Genomic DNA, 23,529 nt, shown 5'->3' with positions numbered 1-23,529 from the left:
ATCACACGTCGAATGAACCCATTCTACTACAGTGAAGATTTAGTTCATGAATATTAATCCCGTAACGTGACGTTTGCCTAATACGCCTACGTGATTGGCTGCACAACACAAATCCTTTCATGGAGAAGGCTTGGTTCATTAATATTAACTTGAATACGTTACTGGACGCTCCGGGAGGGTTACTAAGCAACGTCTACAGGACCTCATTAATATTCATAATGTAAGCCCTCGCTTCAGTATCAGGATTCGTCGGTTCTCCTGCAGGCTGAGGGAAAGGTATGTTGAGCAGCCGTGGACGCTACCAACGTCAGCTGCAGAGGGGTGGTCTTTCGCACACGCTCGGTTAAATGTAAACACCTCGATCGCACAAAGATTTCACAACCGCTGCGTTGCTTTTAAAAATTGAGGGAAAGAGACACCGTGTAACAGACGCGTTTCCGGCCGATTCCTTTTGTGTTTGTCACCCCTCCTACACACGGTTGGGAAATTCCCTCCACATGTATAGTGATTTGTGAGTGTTGGGGAGCCCGATGGGGTTGAGTTCGCAGCTCGGGATTATGTGCTAGACTGGCGCGCGCTGTAGAGGAATCAAAGCAAGAGTTACATGGAAGAAGGTGTGTTTGGGAATACTTTGGGAATACGCAGAACTAATGCCACCAAAAAAGGTGAGTTTTGATTTTTTTAACTTTATTATTTAATCTTTATGGCGGTCAGGATGTACAGAGGGTTTAGTCTCCTTGCATTTCCCAAATAACTTATTCTACGTGGCAGCGCTGGTCCGCAAAATCACGCACACACACACACGCACGCGCGTGCGCGCACACACTAGATTCGATGGAGCTTGACCAAAACACAGCAGTGTGTTTGCACTCCTCTTTGTAAATTTACCATGGTAACGAACGAACCATAGTTTACACCAAGAAGCCAGCTACTACAGTTCATGTTACTGTAGTAAAACTGTGGTAACTTGGCATTAGCCACCGCTTTCAGAGATATTTCACAGCAAAGTGACACGATTCTAAAAGCATTGTTTCTCAATGGTAACGTTAGTTGATATTGCTTGTTGTATTTTGAGGCAAACTATGATTAACGTTACCATGTTAATTTTTGTAAGGGCTTTTTAAAGCTCAAATCAGTATAAAATGGCATCCACTGACCACTGGCTATTTTTGGAGTAATGTGTTGGTACTTGGGTTGGTTTATAGCACCCAGTCAGACCAACGCGGTAATGTGGAGTTTGGCCAAGTTAAGGTCTGCTGTAATAAGAACCATTGGCTGTGTCTCAAAACCTGATGTGTTGTCCACCTAGACTGCATTTTGGAGCATCACTGGCATGCTTACTTCCGTATGGGATCTGAGACCCAGATAGGCTAAATGTTTTATTTCTCAGAAATATTCTTAATATTAAAATATTGGCTATTGATATTGAATTTTGCCATAACATTTAATGTTTCAGAAAATGTCTTAAACATGTTATGTAAGTTTGGGATTTCAAAGATTTCACATATTAAATATGAAGAATTTATTTTTGTGATTGGTGTACATTGAAAGAGGTAAAAAAAAAAATGTAATTTTTGATATATTTTATTATTTATTGTATTTTTCAACAGTGTGTTAAAATTGACCCCAAAATGAATAGAAGGGTTATTACTATGCTGGGGTAGCAATCACTTAGGCTGATTGTCATAATTTTACATGTACAACATGGGGACCCCGAACAATCAGGAAGTGATCTCAGTCTCAACAGAACATGCAAGGTTAAATGCATCACAATAAGACATGAATCGGAAAAGTTAATTCTTATTTTCCCTCTCTCTCCTCGTCTCTTCTGTATTCAGGAATGTTCACAATTTCCTCTTTGCGGTCAGGGCGGGTTTAATATTAGCCCAGTGCAACTCTACACCGACCGGGATTTAAGGGTCTCACGTTTATCCTCTCTTGTGTTACAGTGATTTTCTATAAGCACTGAAAATCTTTAATGCGCTTTACACATTGATAGGTTTGTAAGGTTGAACTGTAGGCCTCTGAAACGGCAATCATTCCGTTTACCACCAGGGGGATCGTTTCCATTGGCCCCTTGACAATAACTCATTGAGAGATTAAATTGTATATTGATCAATTGTATATTTGACTTAGCCTATAGTTTAGTGTTGCTTCTTTAATCTCCGGACTGAAACGGTTTAAGTATTCAGTGATCACTCATAATTCACTCAAGTTATGATCACTTTGTCATATGAATCTCAAATTGTTTGTGATTTTACCCAGAGTGGGATTCCATCCTGCCAGCCAAACGTGTCAAATCAACTTCGTCATTTAAGATTCGTCAGTGTGTTTAGTTAGATGCGGGTTTGTCTGAGTCTGTCTCTAGTCACATCCTGTGTGTGTTCTCATGCCGTGCCCTGAAGAATAATGAGGTCTAGTTTTGCCGGGCATAATGTTAAATTTGCCTTGTGTGTTTGTTTGTGGTGGTTTGGTGACAGGAAGTATTTTCTGCTCTCCTTTGTTTCTTTTCCTTTCCTTTCCTTTTTTTTAACCTCAGGATGTTTTCTTTGCTGAGCTGCCCTTCATTTGTGCGTGTGTTTGTGGGTGTGTTCGTCGTATTTGCCAGAAGGCAGCTAGAATAGATGTTCAAAAAAAGAATTCTCCCCAGAGAGTAAAGATTCCTGTGCCTTCTCTGGCGTAACTTGTCTGTTGTGTGCAAACCGCTGTGTGATTACGCGATTCTGGAGAAAATGGCATTCAAATCTGATTACATTGACTTGGAAATGTCTCTAAAAATACTTGGTCACCATGAAGTCAAAATGGACAATTCAAATTTTTTAACGGAATATTTATTTTAAATGATAATTAACAAATCTTACAAATCATAATTGAACAAAATAACTGCCCCTCCTCTTGCAGTGGCATCTCATCTCTTCTCTGATGAGGTGTTTAATGGCACGAGGGCGGGACAACCTGTCAATCACATGATGTCGCAGCAATAGCAATCTGACCCAACAATCTAGTTAGTTCCCAATGGACAAAATCAAGTCTGGCCCTACATTTGTTTCTTGTTTGAGAAGCCGTTTCACTCAGATACGTCTAAATAGAAGAGAAGATATCAACAAAATAATTGGTCTTTTCATTTAATGGAATTAAATAATTAAAGGATTAAAAGGGATTTACGGGAATAGAGAAAAAGAAATAAGAACGGTAAATTAAGTTCTAGGTCTAATTATGAAGTAATCAATTTAAACTATTTGCAGATAATGTTTTATTTTAAAATATGCACGCATTTACTCTTACTTTTATGTCTGTGTTGAAAACGCAAAACGTTCTTTGTCTTGTCACATTCAGCTATGAATTACATGAATCATGTAAATGATAGGGCTTGCTCAATCTAAAGATTTTCCTAGTCGACTGTTAGTCGTTCATTTAAGCCATTAGTTGATTAGTCGGGGGAGAAATACTAAACCATAATAATGAGTATTTAAAATATAAATTAAGCGCTCCAGTGTGTGCATAAAGCAGTGACACCGGCAAACATTGCACTAACTTTTCTGAGATCAGAACGTACACAAATAACCTATAATATAATGAACCACATTAAAAACATAATTTAATGAAAATATTTTCCAAAAGTAGGACGTGAATATAAATGATAAACGAACGAAATAAATATACAGTAAACTGAAACACTGAAATATCAGTATAAACAAGTTATCTTTACCCAACAACCACTTCCTTAACCAACACAAAATAGTTATAATTTTAAAGCTTAATTTAAGTGTAATTTTAAAGCTTAGAAACTTGGCTTTACAGTGAATATAGGGAATATGACCATCACTTAACAATTTGCAGATATATTAGAAGTGCTTTATTTTCATAGCGTGAAAAAAATAACTGCTTTACCTGAAAATGTGATCTGTAAATCATACATAACAGATAGATTTGGTCATAAATTGTTGAAAAGGTCTCAACTAGCAGAATACAATAAGCATATTTGTTTCAGTCAGAGACCAAACTATACCAAGTAGCCTAAGTATTTGAATAAAAAAAAAGCGCTGCCACCACACGTGTAATGTGTTTGTGGCACATTTTGGTTTGTAGCTTCGAAACATAGTAGATTACACATCTTTATTTAGAGCAGCTGGTCTCAAATGAGACCAAACACAACATAAGACATTGGAGTGACATGACATGCTGCTTGGCTTAAGCTATAGGACTTCCGGGATCGTGACGCAGTGTTTTCCATCGCCATTTGAAAGTTCAACCAATGGAAACTTATGGGTGTGTATAGTGAGGGACGATGTGTAGAGAGTAAAGACCAATCAGACACTGGGGCCAGTTGCATAAACTTAGCCACTATGTTAAGAACTAATTTGACCGCTAGAAATTAGTCAAGAGGTAACCAGTCTTACTTTTCTGATTCAAATGAGACCAGTCTACCTTTTTATGTAACTGACTTTAAAAAGTAAGCACCAGTCTTGAAGAAAATAAATTAGATGACTTACTTTTAAGACTAGTCTAAGCAGTTTATGCAGCCGGCCCCAGCAGGAGCTCAGATTGACAGCTCTTAATTTACCATAAGCCATAGGAGCACACAGCTGAAACAGCGCTGGGAGATCATAGACCATAAAACGTCGTGTTGGAAATCGCACTCGTCTTCTGTGAACAATTTGGGCATTTCTAATTATTGGTGCTGGGACTTGTCCCCCTTAATTGTCTATAGTTCTTTATATATATTTTTTTTCTAAAAAAGGTTGTCAAGATTGATCTTCCGTATACACCTACGTGAGCATGACTTCATGATCACACTCTTCATGAACATGCTGTGTGATTGAAGAAACTGTATCTCCCACCTGACCTGACATGTTTTTTTTTCTTTTTGTTTTTTCTAACATTTTAAAGAAAGCATGCGCTTTGATTGGCTGTCTCAGTTGCAGTGTAGGAGTGGTTAAGATGGATTAGTTTCCCGGCTCGCTTGGATGGGTTAAGCTGACACTGCTATTGTTTGTAGGTTTGTTGTTATTGCATGTGCAGCATCCTAGTCCTTTTAATGTGGTGTGTATGTAGTTCTTTGTGTTGGCTTGCCTCTCCAACAGCTGTGTTAACATCATCCTTGTGTCAGAGTATGTTGTCTAAAAGCTCTATTTGAATGTATGGAGGTATACTGTAAGACATTAGTCTCTGTGTAAAGACTCGTTTAATATTATTAATGAACTTGAATAGAATTTGTATCTGTTGAAAAATGGTTATACGTAATAACAGTGAAGAAAGAGGCTGTATAAAAAAATGATACAATACTTTAGGTTCAGTGTCTTGCTTAAAGGTACTGTTTTGGTCCCTAATATCCAGATTCAGCCCGCAGCTGTTGTGTTTAATACATCATTAACTTTTTAGCTTTTAAAGATGTTTTTAAGTCAAAGTAATCTGATGATCCATAAACTTAGAATCACTTTATCACACAGCACTGCAGTGTGTGGATGGCTTAAAAACAACCTGAAACCATAAAGCTTTTGTATATAATATTCTAAATCTTTTAAAAGGTAATTTGTTTTTGAGATGGCAAAGATGAATTTTTAGCACCCATTCTCCAGTGAGTTTCACAAGATCCTTCAGAAATCATTCTAATATGCTGATTTGGTGCTCAGAAAACATTATCATTAACGTTGAAAACAGTTAAACCGAGATAGATCTTGTCAGGATTATTTGATGAATAGAGTGTTCAAAACAACAACATTTATTTAAAATAGAAACATTTTGTAACATTATGATTGATTGTCTTTACAGTCACTTTTGATCAATTTAATACATCCTTGCTGAAATAAAAGTAGTATTCATTTCTTTAAAAACAAAAACAAAGGTAGTGTACAATACATGACATAGATTGAGATGTTTATGGGGACTATATGTCTTTTATTTAGTCTTTTAAAGTTTTAATTAAAAAAGCATCTTAATGCTCAAAAACACACACATACACACACACACACACACACACACACACACACACACACACACACACACACACACACACACACACACACACACACACACACACACACACACACACACACACAATTTTCAGTAATTATTCTGACAGGTGTGGTTTAAAATGGTTTAACCTGAAATTAGGTCATATTGAAAGTCATCTAAGCGTTTACTCAATCCACAGTTGATCTAGACAAAGATCTTATGGTTACGTTTTACTACAATGTACATTTTTTTACTGCTGTTTACTTAAAAAAAGTGAACGGAGATGGCCTGTTTATATTTGACTTTGAGTTATATTAAAAGACTGCTGCTAGCACAGCAACAAACTTGTTACTGCAGTATCATTAGCATTATTATCATCATTAGAGTTATTGCTCAATGAACAAAGCATCATGATTCAGACTCAGAGTATTAATACATGCAGTTATTCAAACCTAACCATAACCCCTACTCTTCTGCACAATTGTAACATAACTTTAACATAATAGAAACTATTTCAAATGTCAAACATAACTGAACATTAAACATTAACAGATGTTTCCCTTTACTCAAAAACAATATACTCAATATTTACTCTCCATTTCCAGCCATGTGCAAAGCATGCTGGGAACTAACAATGGTGTCTAAATACAACTGCATAATTGAGGTAATTCTCTTAAAATAAATATCCTTTTTTCCTTGATTTTATCAGTTCAAGCCTCAAAACTGTGTATGTTTCCTTAAAACAATTAGGAAAATGTATCTCTTGTTTTTATTAGTGAAATGTTCTCAATATTTTCAATAAAACACTGAACCACAATTTTCTTAATAAAATATACACAATATTTTTTAATTATCACCTTCATTTTTTAATGAAAATTACAAGACTCATGATTCATTTTTTTTTACAGTGTACTGGTGGTTATGTTATTAAAAGACATTCGTAAAATCTTTGTATAGTTAGGCCTAGTTACAAAGCACAGTACAATTCAAAAAATATTTTTTTCTATATCTAGTCCATTTTACTTTTATTTTATTTGCCCTAAATTTAGTTTGGAAGAGGATTACAGCTGGATTATTGCAAAACATTACATATTTAAAACATTACTACTATTCCCAATGGCAAAAAGTGTCCCAATGTATCAACCTGAATTCACCCTATAAGTAATAACAGTTCAGCTGTATCATAGTTGGCAGAAAACATAAGTGTATCAAATGACCACAAGTTGGACTGTTCACACCTGTTTAATAGACTGACTCCAGATTCTTTTTTGTATCCTTTATTATTGTGGATTAATGCCAAAGGCTTTCCGTGTCTTTTGTGTTATGTTTAAGTAGAACAAATCTGCTTTCCTCAATGATTTTTCTACAGTGAATTTAAGAACAGGTGTACAGATTCAGATGATGTTAGACTAACTACTCCTCTGGTTGTGTCTTCTACTGTGGCATGAAGAAACAGTTCAGTGCATGTGAAAAGGGGAATGTGTCTGGGATTAGAATCACACTAAATAACTGTGGACCAACAGTGTCTGAGCAGGTCCGGACATGCGGATTCCACCTATCGGTGGCATTTCCTTACCACTCATTCTACCATGCTTGCTTAGTTGCTTTGTTTTTTGCTAGATCTTTCTTAGTAAATTTTCCTCCACTTTGCTAGAAGGGCTTTCTGTCTGCATTGGTTCTAAATGTTTCCTTTCCAAGAGGTAAAGGCGCAGTGGATGATGTAAGACTGCTTGTAAAAGCTAAACCCCAGCACTTCAGCAGTCGTCTTTTAAGATAAGGTAAGATTTGATCCCTTGAGGCAAAACGAGCTTTTACAGCGGGATGACAGGGATGACAGGCGTAACATAGACCTTAATACTGTAGCAAATTATAACAGTCTGTGACGGGAACCTTTATACTTATGTGGGTTTTATTTGTCTCAAACAATCCAGGAAGTTTCTCCTTCCTTTCAGCGAAGAAATGGCGCACATAACGTCACGCATAACGTCACACATCCTGACAAATTGTGGAATCATGCAATCCTCTCTTCCATTCTGTTTTCATCCTACTTAGCAATGCCAGATTAAAATGGCCTCAAAATGTAACTTTGATGAGTCACGTCATATATTATATGATGTTATGGCCGTTATTGAGCCATTTGCCAGCTTGGCTTCAACTTTTAGTGCATGCAATGTTTCTAGAAACCTGTTAAAGTCGATCCCTTATGAACTCCTAACCATAATATGAAAAGCCAAAATCCACGTCATTGTCATCTGATGTATGCATATGAACATTGCACATCTGAAGTAAGTGCAGCAGAGAGAGTGTGTGTGTGTGTGTGTGAGAGAGAGAGAATCAAAGGCCTCTATTGTTGGAATGAGAAGCAGATGTTGGGTGGAATTCTCCTGACTGCTGCACATTTTCCTTTTCTCTCTGTCTCTCTCTCATGCAAAGTCTTCTCGCTACTCCATTTTGCATTTTGCCTGATTTTTTCAAAATATACTTACATTTTTTCTTTTATTATTACAAAAGAAAGAGCTTTAATAAAGTCCAGCCAAGAGAGCTGAGAAAATGTCGTATAGTGTATGCAGCTCCACAAACTACAAAGAATATTTTAATATTAAGTAGTGGAGCAATATGGCAGCAAAGAAAATAATTTAAATCCACGTTTGAAGTAATGAGGTTAATTTATTCTGCTGTAAAACTAAAACCAGGACTAAACTGACTTCCATTTAGTTGATTTTTATTTTTTTGGCCTATTTTATAGATAGAGTGAGGTTTAAGGCAATCCATTCTTGATATGTTAAGCTTACATTTAAACATATGTCAACTTGATCATAGTAAGTATATTTCTGCAAATGTTAGTTTATATACACTAAGGAAATATGTTTGAAAATAACATGTAATATTCCTTTAAATTTGATATGGCCTATTTGTAGTAATTTGAGATGTGCTCGTATACTGATGGAGACAGAGATAGTGAGATGACAGTCTTTTAGTGTTTCATGTCTGTGTAGGCAGATGTTATGTCCCAAAATATCTAAATCACTGAGAGAGTTGTTGAACCCTAACATGAGTTAAAGTTTGTGACATCAGGTAAGAACTTAAAACGGAAAACTAGTCTGTAGAAACTAGTCTGTAGAAAAAAGTAGCTTGGCCTGAAGATTAATAACATAATGTTTAGGCTAAATTAATATTGTATTTGTGTTTGTCAAGTTACCTTTATTTTATAGCGCCTCATACGATACAGATTGTTTCAAAGAAGCTTTTACTGTGATCAGCAGACAAATAATTCAATAATGCAAACATAGTTCAATTCGGCTGTAATGCAGCTCTAAAAAGAAAAAAAGTGTCATTGTTCAGCTGAAGTCAATTCAGTGTTTTTTCAGTTCCATTGTAAAGATCATCAATTATTAAATGAGTTCAATTCTGCTTTAAAGCAGCTCTGCAGAAAACATTGATGCCATCATTCAGTTCATTTCAGTTCTTGTCAAATAGTGTCAGTGCAGTCAGATCAATAATACTGAATATCGTTTGCCATGTTGTTATGCAGAATGTTTTTAATATTGTTATGGACTGTTTAATCTACAAAAAGAGAAAATGAAATGATTTCAACACTTATCAACATTACATGTCTGTGCGTTTATTTGATAAGCAGCCATGTAATAAGAGGGGTGATGTACAGTTATCGTGGACAGTAACTTTAATGTTTATATAAGCTTTATGACCAGCTGACAGTACATTGTACTTGACAAAAGATGCTGTAATGCTCAAAATGAGCAATAAAATGACAGAAAGAAGTGACAAATTTGTAGTGCGCCATATTTTCTACCCAGATATAAATGCAGAGTACAGAATGTGAGCTTTGTCGTGTGGAATGTACACACAACTGTCCATCACTATCAAAAACAGCTTTCCTTGTTTTCTGTTTTGTGAATAAAAAGAGATTTATCTCGTCTTATGTGTTCCCTTCAAGATCCAGTAAATTATAGCTGTGTAATGTTTCAGTGAAATATTTGGAGAGCTGCCTGCCAGTATGCATGATGTTTCTAGTTGTACGCCTGTTAAAATCATTTATTTTTGTCTTTCTGTCTTTTTCAGAGTCTGACGGTGGATCTGCTGTGTGTTTGTGTGGTGTGACTGTTGATGCAGGAGAAACTGTTGGTTTGAAACAGTTGTGAGGTTTAAGTTCTCTGGTCGCAGGATCGCGTGCATGTTTTTTTTTTTGTGTGTGTGTGTGTGTCTAAATTATCTAAACCCATTGTGACTGGGAGGTGCTCAGGGGTGGAGCTCCAGTGAGGGGCACGAATCTACAGGCTGCAGCCTCTTAAAGATGAACAAACTGACTTTCCACAATAACAAGATGATGCAGGACCGCCGGTGTGTGTGTGTGTTCCTCCCGAATGATGAAACGCTCAACGTAATAGTCAGTGTAAGTACAACTCCATGCACTCAATGACACACACACCAGTGGCGATTGAACGGAAAGCACAGCTTCTCCCATGATTTCATAAAAAATGTGGCAATTGCACTTATCTTTATCTATTTGAATCATATGCAAAGATTGTTTTTGATAGACAACATGCTCTAAACATGTCATTTAGGGTCCCGCTCCGATGTTGCATCCCGCAGGGAGCATCCTGAGCTTTTCCTGATCACTATTAAATATTGTAAAAATACTCTATTTTTGCTTTTTTGAGTACTATAACAGACATCAAAATAATATAAACAAAATTCCATTGAAAAGTTAAACCTGTTCCGCCACTGAAAAACACACTATATCCTTCCTTTCTCTGTAATACAGGTGATCTCTCATACCATCTCTGTTCTTCTCTCTCAGGTTAAGACTGTGTGTCAGGAGTTGTTGGTGCAGGTGTGTGATCTGCTGAGATTGAAGGACTGTCATCTGTTTGGCCTCAGTGTTATTCAGAGTAAGATACACACAACTACACACACACATACACACTTATGATTTATAAGCTGTTTTCCTCATGGGAACCAAAAAATGTCCCCACAAGGTCAAAGAGTTCTGATATTGCCATCCTTGGGGTTTCAGGTCTGTTGTATCACTCTGTGTTGTGCCTTTATTCTCTTCATAAAATAATTTCAACTCAAATAATAATGTTTTTTTCTCCATGTATTCCTTTAATTATTACATTTTTGGGATAATATATGGTCTGGCAATTTTATTATTGCATTTTTTTGCTTTGCATTGGGGTCTTGATCACCCTGTCAAGGTTTATTTTGCTGTAATTAATTACTGGATGCTGTTTGTAATTTTCCCACATTATCCATTACATATATACACAAACATTAAAGACCTAAATGCATGTGCGTTTCTGTGTATTTTAAGTGTGCTTTCTCTCCTAGATAATGAACACATATATATGGAACTGGGACAGAAACTGTCAAAATATTGTCCAAAAGAGTGGAAACGGGAAGCCAGCAAGGTATCATGCAAGCAGAGTTTGATTTTCTTGGGGGAAATTTTTGTTGTTGTTGCACGCTTTGACATAATTCTTACCAACTGCAGGGAATTGACCAGTTTGGACCTCCAATGATCGTTCACTTCAGAGCACAGTATTATGTTGAAAATGGAAGACTTATCAGGTGAGACATCTACACATCTACACTACCGTTCAAATGTTTGGGGTCAGTAAGATTCTTTTTGTACTCTTATTCAGCAAGCATACATTGCGTTGATCAAAAGTGACAGCAAATACATTGTTACAAAAATTCTATTTCAGATTTATTCTTTTAAACTTTCTATTCATCAAAGAATTCTGGGAAAAAGTATTAAGGTTTCCACAAAAAAGATTACAACATTGATAATAATAAGAAATGTTTCTTAAGCACCTAATCAGCATATTAGAATGATTTCTGAAGGATCATGTGACTCTGAAGACTCGAATAATGATGCTGAAAATTCAGCTTTACCATCACAGTAATAAATGCCCTATATTTTTTAATATATTATAATTGAAAACAATTATTTTGTTGTAATAATGCTTCACAATATTACTGTTTTTACTGTATTTTTGATCAAATTAAATGCAGCCTTGGTGAGCATAAGAGACTTCTTTCAAAAGCATAAATTGTACTGGCCCCAAACTTTTCAACTTTTAAACATTCAAAATGTCTATAGAAAAATGACTGAATATGTTCTATATGTGTCTATCTGTTTTAGCGATCGCATGGCACGGTATTATTACTATTGGCAGTTGCGGAAGCAGGTACTGCAGTCTCAGTGCATCCAGAGAGAAGAGGCTTATTTCCTTCTGGCTGCATTTGCGCTGCAGGCTGACCTGGGAAACTTCAAACGGAACAAACACTTTGGTGCCTATTTTCAGCCGGAAGCTTATTTCCCCTCCTGGGTAAGTCTGCACAGCACCCCATTAAACTACTTCCTGATGAACCATTATGCTGATCAAGCTTGTTAAACGTGTGTTCGCTCCGACCGCCCTCTGTGTGTGGTTTATGGGCTGCACTGTGTTGTCCCTAAATATTTCAGCAACATTGAATAGAGCTTTTTGTAGAAAAAAAAAAAAACATTTTATTTATCAGTGCATGTAGGGGATGGATGTTAAAAATAGTTGAAAGCTTTTAGAGAGAATCTTGGGTGCATTAGCTTCAGGCTTGCTGAGCTGTGCTATCATTTGGACACACATGGTGTGATGCGCTCTTCACTGCAGGATGGTGCAGTCAGAGATAGACTGTGCTGTAGAACTGGCAGATTACAGAGACTGCTGACAGCACTGGGCTGAGGATTCTTGTGTTCAGGGACATCACTGTAGCCAAGGCTGACAACTAGGACTAAATCTGCGGTATATTTGTATAAATCCAAATATATATATACACAATATATAATATTTTTTTAACATTATTAAATTATAAATCTTTTTTGATCGTTTTGATCTCTAGTAGGCTATTCCATCTACATTTGCATTTAGCCTAAATATAGGCTACTGTAAGATTGGAAGTGTATTTTCTTGCCCCTGAAATACAAATTTGAAATATACAGTACAGGCCAAAAATTTGGAAACATTACTATTTTTAATGTTTTTGAAGCCTGCATTTATTTGATCAAAAATACAGAAAATTATCATTTATTTCTGTGATGCAAAGCTGAATTTTCAGCATTATTACTCCAGTCTTCAGTGTCACATGTGACATCCAGTCTATCACATGATCCTTTAGAAATCATTCTAATATTCTGATTTATTATGAGTGTTGGAAACAGTTCTGCTGCCTAATATATTTGATGAATAAAAGGTTAAAAAGAACTGCATTTATTCAAAATAAAAAAATATTTTCTAATAATATAAATCTTCTTTACAAGTCAAGTCAAGTCAAGTCATCTTCATTTATATAGCGCTTTTAACAATGTAGATTGTCTCAAAGCAGCTTTACAGAGATAAGCGTATAATTTAAGGTAACAGAGATTGTTTCGGCTTTACAGCAGAGTTAAGTTATTTCCATCCAAACTTAGTTTTAATTGATTTGGTTCCGTCGCAACGATCACTTGTCATTAAACTAGGGGCCGCTAAGACGACACCATTCTCTCTACACAGACTCTAAACGCGAACCTGCGAGAAACGCTGATGGCAGTCACATGCGCATTTAGAATGGGTTCTATAGTTATGTGCGTTAGAATATACGCAGGTTTGGAATTCCCTACAAGCCAAGCCTAAACAAAATACTTGTCTTTCCTTATAAATTTTGATAAGGAATTTTATTTTATTTGTTGCTTTGGGGTAGGACCGCAAGACGAATTTTCCCGACAACGCCTTATCTGTAGAGTGGTAGTGGGATAGTGGGATTTTGAGATCGTAATAGACGTGACGGACTATAATGCGTTAAGAGCTCGCTCAAGTACTGCGGAGCTAAACCATTCAGTGCTTTGTAAGTAATCAGCAATATTTTAAAATTTATGCGATGTTTAATAGGGAGCCAGTGCAGTTTTGACAGAACTGGGCTAATATGGTCATACTTCCTGGTTCTGGTAAGAACTCGAGCTGCTGCGTTTTGGACCAGCTGTAGTTTGTTTATTAAGCGTGCAGGGCAACCACCCAGTAGAGCATTACAATAATCTAGCCTTGAGGTCATGAACGCATGAACTAATTGTTCCGCATTTGTCAATGAGAGCATATGACGTAATTTAGATATATTTTTAAGATGGAAAAATGCAGTTTTACAGATACTAGACACGTGACTTTCAAATGAAAGATTGGTATCAAAGAGCACACCCAGGTTCCTAACCGACGACGAAGACTTAACAGAGCAGCCATCAAGTGTTAGACAGTATTCTAGATTATTACGTGAGGAAGTTTTTTGTCCAATAATTAGAAACTCTGTTTTTTCAGAATTTAGAAGTAGGAAATTACAAGTCATCCAATTTTTTATATCCGCTATGCATTCCGTTAATTTTGTGAATTGATAAGTTTCGTTAGGTTTTGAAGAAATATAGAGCTGAGTATCGTCAGCATAACAGTGAAAGCTAATTCCATGTTTCCTAATGATATCTCCTAATGGTAGCATGTACAGAGTGAACAGCAGCGGTCCTAATACTGAGCCTTGTGGTACGCCATACTTAACCTGTGATCGATGAGACATCTCATCATTTACTGCTACAAACTGATAACGGTCAGATAAGTATGATTTAAACCATGCTAGTGCAATTCCTGTAATGCCAACATAATGTTCTAATCTATTTAAAAGAACGTTGTGGTCGATGGTGTCAAATGCAGCGCTAAGATCGAGTAACACTAATAGAGAGATACAACCACGATCGGATGATAAGAGCAAATCATTTGTGACTCTAACGAGAGCTGTTTCGGTACTATGGTACGGTCTAAATCCGGACTGGAAATCCTCGCAGATATCATTTCTTTCAAGAAAGGAACACAGTTGTGAAGATACTGCCTTTTCTAATATCTTTGACAGAAAAGGTAGATTCGAGATCGGCCTGTAATTGACTAATTCTGAAGGATCAAGTTGCGTTTTTTTAACAAGCGGTTTAATCAAAGCCAGCTTAAAGGTTTTTGGTACATATCCTAGAGACAAAGACGAATTAATGATATTAAGAAGAGGATCTATGACCTCTGGAAGTATTTCTTTCAGTAGCTTAGTCGGTATAGGGTCTAACATACATGTTGTAGATTTAGATGATTTAATGAGTTTAGTAAATTCTTCCTCTCCTATAGCAACGAATGAATCAAATTTTTCCTCAGGGAGACTACAATGCACTGCCTGATGCGATACTGTAGTAGACGGTTGCATAGTTATAATTTTGTCCCTGATATTATCAATCTTATAAGTGAAGAAGTTCATAAAGTCATTACTGCTGTGTTGCTTGGAAACTTCGGTGCTTGAAGCTTTATTTTTCGTTAGTTTAGCCACCGTTTCAAATAAATACCTAGGATTATGTTTATTTTCTTCTAATAGGGTTGAAAAATAAGCAGATCTAGCAGCTTTTAAAGCCTCTCTGTAAGTAATTGAGCTCTCTTTCCATGAAATGCGAAATACCTCTAGTTTTATTCTTTTTACTATCACTTTTTATCAATTTAACACATCCTTGCTGAATAAAAGTATTGATTTATTTCAAAAAAAGAAAGATAAAAAATTACTGACTAGTAGTGTATATTGTTGTTACAAAAGATTTCTATTTTTAAAACATTTGCTGCTTTTTTTTTTTTTTTTTTTTTTACTTTTTATTCATCAAAGTATCATAAAAAAAGTATCACAGGTTATGAAAAATATTAAGCAGCAGAACTGTTTCCAACTTTGATAATGAATCATCATATAAAGGATCATGTGATAGACTGGAATAATGATCCTGAAAATTCAGCTTTGCATCACAGAAATAAATCATAATTTAAAGTATAATAAATTGAAAACCAACTATTTTAAATTGTAATAATATATCACAATATATACACTGTATATATGAATGCAAAGTTCTGTCATGAAACTCTAGATGGCCAAGGCTAATAGGTCATTTAACTCAACCTGCTCGTAATCACATCATTATCTATAGGGCATAGCTGATTGTTTCTTGCTGTATCAGTAGCCCATGAGCCTGCGTGCTCAACCTTCAAATACTTGTTTGCATTAAGCAATGCAACGCGCTTTCAGAAACCCATTTTTCCCAGCTTGTCTTGCTCACAGCAGTGTGTCGTGTATGTATTGGCAGTAGCAAGTCCCGTACTTGCCCTGCAGCAGCAAAAACAGCAGCAGCGTAGCAGATCTGTTCCGCCAAGACCAAACTTATCATCATTGTCATACCCATTACCATGCCAATCACTCAGTGACACTCATGACACACACATATATATATATATATATGTTTAATTTTGTTGTGTTCCTAACAAAGTTACTGAACCACTGGCAAGTAACTATTTTTTAAATGATTGTATTTTAATATTATGGAAATTAAAATCTTATAAAGTCATGGAAAACTAATAGAAATTATTTAGTTAATATACTTTTTTATTATTATTTTGATCAGATCAAAAATATTCTACTGTATTAAATGTTTAAGTGAGTGCAATCTCTATACAATTATTTTTAAAAATCTAAATGCAGTTATCAACCACACCGGAAGTCACGTACCAGTAAATTTATCAGTCAAAAGATGTGCTTTATTATTATTTCGGTTTTCTCTTTTCTAGGTAATTTCTAAGAGAGGATGTGACTATATTCTCCGTCATATTCCAAACATGCACAAAGAACAGTTTGCCCTTACAGCATCAGAGGCCCAGCTGAAGTACATAAAGGAAGCAGCGCTCTTGGACGACGTGACTGTTCATTATTACCGCCTTTACAAGGTCAGGGAAGAACTATTGACAGTTTGTGTAAGTGCACATGCAGTGTGATTTTGAACATAATGAAAAATGTTCTTTCTGTCAGGATAAGAAAGAGTTAGAGGCCTCTTTATCTCTGGGACTGACCTTACGTGGGATTCAGATTTTCCAGGTATGCTGTTTGAACACTTACTGAGTGAGATTGTACAGCAAACTTGCAAAAAATACGACTCTTTTCGAATATATATATTGTGCATTTCTATGTTGTGATGGTTCAATTTGATTTTTTTAAGAATGTGGGAACTGTCAGGCAACTCTTATATGATTTTCCCTGGACCAATGTGGGAAAACTGGTGTTTGTGGTCAGTATTACAGTACTTTATTAGTATGATTTAAATGTCAAGTGTATAATTCTGTGCTATTAGGGTCACTGTTTACATTTCAGATGAATCAACCTTTGACCCGTTTCCTTTCCACAGGGGAAGAGGTTTGAGATTCTTCCCGATGGTTTGCCTTCAGCCAGGAAGCTCATCTACTACACAGGCTGTCCTCTGCGTTCACGACACCTCCTGCAGCTGCTCAGCAACAGCCACAGATTGTATATGAACCTACAGCCTGTGCTGAAACAAGTTCGGCGACTTGAGGAAAATGAAGGTATCTTACAAATATGCACAATACGGTAAAAGGAACGTTTCCTAAGTTAATAATTGAAATGTACATGAAATCTGTCGTTATATACTGTATGTACATGAAAGTTATTGTCATATACTGTACATATAAAATAAAACATAATTTATCTAGTTGAAAATCTTAAAGTAAACGTAAATTAGAAATGTTGCATTTGCAATAAACTGAAATAAGCTTAAGTTGAAGAATTATTAACTGGAAATAAATACAATTTGAAAGCTAAAACTGAAATAAAATATATAAAAAAATAAAAATGAAGCACTTAACGAAATAGCTAAAAATGAAAGTAAAATGATCATGAAAACCAATAATATAACAATAAATGCTAATTCAAAATATTGATCAAATTAAATAACACTGACTTTACATACGTGACACAAGATAATGAATATCAACAAAGTCATTCTCAGCAGCATGAATTTTTTTTGTCATGAAACGATTATTATTTTGTTTTGCAAAGGACCTGGAGTATATGGTTGACATTATTGAACTGTGTTCTCAGAAAAGAAGCAGTACAGGGAGTCGTATATCAGTGATGCTCTGGAGGCGGACATGGATCATTTGGAGCAGCGTTCACGTGCCAGCGGCAGCAGTGCTGGCAGCACGTCACGACCCAATCCCTTCTCACGACACTCCACCACAAGTCATGGCAGCTCCCGCACATCCGGCGTCGACACCGACAGTTTCCGAACCCCTACAAACACACCCCACCGACCACTGAGAGCACACTCGTCTTCCAACACCAGTCATGCCAGCACACACACGTCTGGCATCGAGAGCAGCAGCAAGGAGCACTGCCTGGATGAAGACGGTAGGAGACAGTTAAATGGCAACTCAAAGACTCATTACATTAGTAATAACAGTATCAATTATAAATGCTGTGTGATTAAATGGCTGCATTGATCAAATCTTTGTTTGTGTTTTTCTTAAGAGATTGAGATGCTGGTTGATGATCCAAAAACTTGTGAAGATCTTCATGATTTAGAACTCAGCCAGGAACTATGTATCCACATTACAGAGGACATGCTGTCAGCACAGAACAACGGATGCTCCGGTATGCATACAGGTTATGTTATGTTAATAGTTTAGGCTTGATGCATTAACTTGAAAAAGTGACGGTTAAGAATCTGACATTGTTACAAAACTATTGTTTTAAATAAATGCTGTTCTTTTGAACTTTCTATTAATAAAAAGAATTATCCACAAACATATTAGGCAGCTCAACTGTTTAACACTGGTGCTCAAGAAACATTCCTTCTCATTATCAAATCAGCATATATATATATATATATGCTGATTTGATCATATATTATTGATATATATACAGTATATATATATATATATATATATATATATATATATATATATAATATATATTAGTAGTCAACATTTGAAGTGGACCAAAAAAGTTGTCCTAAGACAAGAACGTGTATTGTTCAAAATTCATGTTTAACTTTGATGAAAGGTTTTGATCCACTTCAAATGTTGACTACTGTGTGTGTGTGTGTATGTATATATACATATATAGGGTACAACGGGGCTAAAGGCACACCTTAAGAAAAAAAACATTTCCAAAGTGTATAAATGCAGAAAAAATGTTTGTATTGAAAATTGATGGAGGAATAGATTTTGTGTGAAAATAAATCATTAAAGTGGTTCATTTTGTTTAAAAAACGTATAAATATTTGAGGTGGCAAGGTGGGCTTTTTACTCAACACGTGGCAAAAGGCACACGGTATTTATACAAATACTTTAGCTAAAATATGTTTTAAAAATGTTCAAACAATCACTTTAGCCAAGTTACACCAGTCTTCTGTTTTTTTTGATAAATAAAAAAAATGCTTTTTTTGTTCAGTAAATATACTGTCATTAAAATATTAATATAACAATATATTTAAAAAATACAGAAACTGAATTATTTAAAAAAGTAAAGATTCTGAAAGCACTTAATTTAATTATTATTTAATTATTTATTATTATTTAATTTAATAGATTCACAGTAGTAAACAATAAATTATATTTTATCATATGATATTATTAATATCATATTTTTTTTAAATATGGTTGTTTCATTATGAATATTTATGATATTTATGATATTTACCATCTGAATCTAACCATGCCATGTCAACAAATGGAAAAGTCAGCTAGATATTTATTATCATGGTAATTACTGTGCCTTTCGCCCTGACAGCAGATGCGCTTTTTACCCCAAATACCATACTTTTACATATTCTTCCGTTATTGTTTATTTACCTTGAACAAAACTGAATACCATTAAGTCGACCTTTGTCTCAAAATATTAATTTTATTGATTCTCGTTTGCTACTTAAATCTACAACATTTTAAAAACATCAAATATTAGATCAAATTAGCACTGAATCAACTTTGCAAAGCTGCTGCCTGCGATCGCGTCAAAGATCAGACAAATTTTCACATGCATCTTGAAAAGCAGATGTTTCGGTATGTTTGTGTGCCATCTAGTGGTTTAGAGGAAAATAAAATCAAAGGCGCCTTTCCCCCACAGTGCCTTTAGCCCTGTTGTACCCTATATATACGCACAAACACACACCATGATGCAAATGATCACAATGCAGAATAATGTGTTTTAAAAAAAAGTATGTGTTTTTGTGAGATTTACCCACAGTGCCAAGAATAGAATACAGAACACCTCTTTTAATTAGTGGGTTCAGGTTTAACGACCACACCTGTTGCTGACAGGTGTATAAATACAAGCTGTGTCATCTCTGGAGGCATTAGCTTTAGATTGAGTCAATCTGTGACCTTTCAGTGCCAAGTCAGTTTGTCAGTCAAATTCTTGCTGTCCTGGAACTTCCAAGGGTGAATGAAGGTCATGGCGGTATGTAGGACACTTTTAAATGATGATTTCCAGACCTGGAAAAGTCTTTGGACATTGATAAATTCCCCAAAGCCATGGCAATTTTTACAGTGCTAAGGAAATCACTGTTCAAAAAGTGTGAGAATCCAAATTCAAGCAGTGTTTACTTAATTGAGAAAGGCTTGAAGGCAGTAGTGTTTTTATCAACTACTAATTTTGGTACTGTGCACCCTAGTCTGACTAGTACAGTAACCTTCAAATGATTATTGATTGAATTACGTTAATGATGTATGTGTATGTTGTATGTTTGTGCTTTTCAGGGTTAGTGGTGAAGGAAGTCGGTTCTTCCACATCCAGCTCATCAGAGACCATAGTGAGAATGAGAGGCCAGAGCATCGAGTGTCTTCCTCAGGTGCAACTATACACACACAAACACTCAATGCAAAACAGCTGTTGAACGACACTGTCTCAAGTTCTCAACCGCTGAAGTTAAACCGAGGACGTCAACTCTGCATTTTGAGCTGTATCATTCTTCTGTTGAGTAATTCTGTAATCTCTTTTAACAGTGCTGGTAACCCCACTTCCTCTTAACAGTATTTGTTTAGGGCAGCCTTACCCTACACCCAACAGCATTGTCGTTTCTCATCTGTGAATTCATGTGAGTGTACAGCTAACCGCTCTCTGAGATTTTAGGGTTAGTTGAGAGTTAGTGTAGTCGGTGATTTCTGTGTTTTAATGCGGCTTGTTGGTTTCCTAAGTGCTGACGTTGGTTTTGTTGTCTTTGTTTTATTAGACGGCGATGGGCAGGAAGGGCCAGAGCTCCACAGACCGCCACAGCCAATCACTTGACGACGTTCGTCTGTTCCAGAGGAACTGTCAGGAGTGGGCGGAGCTTTGCCAGGACACCGCACATAGCTATACGTTCGGCTGCGAGCCAGACCTCGGGGACCCGGCCGGCTGTGGGTACCAGGGACTTGCGGATCAGTGCGCCGGGATCCGGAATAACCAGCACACGTTTCCCATCAAGAGAACCAGCAAGTATTTCTCTCTGGATCTGGACAGAGAAGATCTGACCACAGACCACATGACCACTGAAGCAGAACCAGAGTTCGTGGTGTAACGCAGAGAGCATTGAAAAAGAGCCCCAGAACAAATTACGAATTACAGGATGTTATTATTGAAGGGATAGTAAACGGAAAAACATAAATTATGTGATTAGTTACTTACTCTCACTTCGATACAAACCTGACATTCTTTCCTCTGTGGAACACTAAAGGAGAAATTCAGATGATCCTGTTGGTTGCATTTTTCCATGATGTTACGATGAAAAAGAATGCAAAAGCATCATAAAAGTAGTCTTGTGTGCTTTAGACCTTTTTTGAAAGAAATGAAAACTAGGCTGTAAAAGATAAAATGGATTGTACTCTTGTTTTACACCATTCAAAACACTACAGTATAAGTCCGTAAAACAATTTTGAAAGTTCTGAGTTTGAGCTAGGTGTGCTCTAGGACAGCGCAATCTTTTACAGCCTCGTTTTCATCTGTGTTAAATGTATAGTCCATCCAAAAATTATAGTTATGTCATCATTTACTCACCCTTATGTCATTCCAAACCTATATAGTTTTCTTTCTTCTGTGGAACACAAAAGAAGATATTCTGAAGAAAACATTCTTCATTTGGAACATTTGGAATGACTTGAGGGTGAACTGTTTTTTTTATAGGTGAACTGTCCTGTTATATTCAATATGGTTTTTACCCTGTAGTCATACGATAGCTTTTATGGATTTATGGTTGTATTTTTAGGAGTTTGACATCCCTATCTACCATTTAATTTCATTGTATGGAAAAGAGCAGCATAAACAATCTGCTAAATGATTCTTTTGTGTTCCACATAAGAAAAAAATTATACAGGTTTGGAACGACATTATGGTGAGTAAACGATGACAGATTTTTTTCATTTTTGGGTGAACTATCCATTTAAGGTCATTTAGTATGTGTGTGCGCGTGTGTATCCAAAACGAGCAAGAGAATCTGCACCATCCTAATGCCAAAACACTAAAATCTAGAAAAAGCTGCCTTACCAAAGTATCCATGTTTATGTGTGTATGCGTTTGCTGCCCTAAATAAACCCTCAGTGCCTTGAATTCACTATGCAGGTTCTCAGAACATAAAACTAAAGTTTCTGCACTCCTGTTTACTTCCACCCTCATCTCTAAGGAAACGCCCCAGCCTTGTCACCCAGAATAACACTAAACCTAATGAACTTTTTGGGATTGTGGCCACCGAATCATGTGAGCATCATAATCAGAGGGCCCTATGCCGGGGTGTGCCGCCCCGCAGGATAAATGACTGATGGGATTTCAAGCCGCCGCGGCTCTTGATTTAGAGACGTTTGCACACAGCTGATACTGATGCTGATCGGGTCAAGTCTTCCATAGACCTTTCTTTAGAGGTTCCCATTTTCTTTATCTGTCTGTTGACTGTTTATTTGTCTAACTGGAAGTTTGTCTTTATTATATAGTTTTATAAAGAATGACTGCTGTGTGTGTGTGTGTGTGTGTGTGTGTGTGTGTTTTAATGGTGTGTTGCCTGTCAGTATTAAGCTGTTAACGGGAGACAGTATTAGAAACTTTATGTAAAGGTTGCAATGTGCAATTCTTCCATCTAAACAAGAAAGAGAGTGTGTGTGAACAGTAGGGGAGGTACACACTAAACATGAAGAATTTGCATAGATCAGTGCAGTTAGACATGGAAACCCAATTCTAGTTAAATGCTCCTCATTGCATGGGTGGTTTGAAAGGCTTTGAATGAACAGCACTTAAAAGCTCATGTGCACATGGGTCTTGGTGTCATGACTTAGTGCGTTCTGCTGAACACTAGTACAGTACATATAGATGCCCTGACCCGTCTTCACATTCATCTCTCCTTCCCCTTTGAAAAGCAGCAGTGAATCTGAAATGGCCAAACTGTCTAATCATTTTGGTTGCTGTTGGATTTCATGGTGACTGAACACTTGCATCGGTTCTGCTTGCAGATAACAGCCGATCACACATGGACTCCATGTATTGTTTACCCTTTATGTTTGCAGCTAGACTTTGTCCTTTCTGTGAAAGGAATTTCCTATGTGAAAATGAAATTGTTTTCCCCAGTTCCTTTGCAGACCCATTCGACTCTGTTCTCTCATGAAAGTGTATTCTGTGCCTTGCAGGTGCCAAAGTCCTCAAATGTTTGCAATAAAAGGTACCTTCATTTGTAATTAAATCGGT

The 23,529-nt window shown here is 36.4% G+C and overlaps 1 protein-coding gene across 3 annotated transcripts; it reads left to right on the top strand.

Annotated features, from left to right (window-relative positions):
- The first annotated feature begins 310 nt into the window (after positions 1–310).
- On the top strand, positions 311–23,529 carry frmd6 (FERM domain containing 6). Of its 3 annotated transcripts, none has more exons than XR_014029093.1 (15): positions 311–665; positions 10,036–10,366; positions 10,775–10,865; positions 11,305–11,384; positions 11,468–11,544; positions 12,122–12,308; positions 16,605–16,760; positions 16,843–16,908; positions 17,030–17,098; positions 17,216–17,390; positions 17,926–18,234; positions 18,355–18,477; positions 20,583–20,674; positions 20,829–20,920; positions 21,056–23,521. XR_014029093.1 is itself a non-coding variant. In XM_081351378.1 (15 exons), the coding sequence occupies exons 2-15, from the start codon at positions 10,268–10,270 to the stop codon at positions 21,109–21,111; spliced, it is 1,644 nt and encodes a 547-aa protein (XP_081207504.1). In that variant the 5' UTR covers positions 365–665; positions 10,036–10,267; the 3' UTR covers positions 21,112–23,521. The 3 variants fall into 3 exon arrangements, 2 of the variants coding, with proteins under 2 accessions (XP_081207504.1, XP_081207503.1); XM_081351378.1 differs by having other exon boundaries at positions 365–665; positions 20,857–20,920; XM_081351377.1 differs by lacking the exon at positions 20,829–20,920 and having other exon boundaries at positions 365–665; positions 21,056–23,529.

Source organism: Scardinius erythrophthalmus (genome assembly GCF_964197995.2).
Source record: "Scardinius erythrophthalmus genome assembly, chromosome: 21".
Taxonomy (NCBI): Eukaryota; Metazoa; Chordata; class Actinopteri; order Cypriniformes; family Leuciscidae; genus Scardinius; species Scardinius erythrophthalmus.
This window is presented reverse-complemented; position numbering and strand designations above follow the sequence as displayed.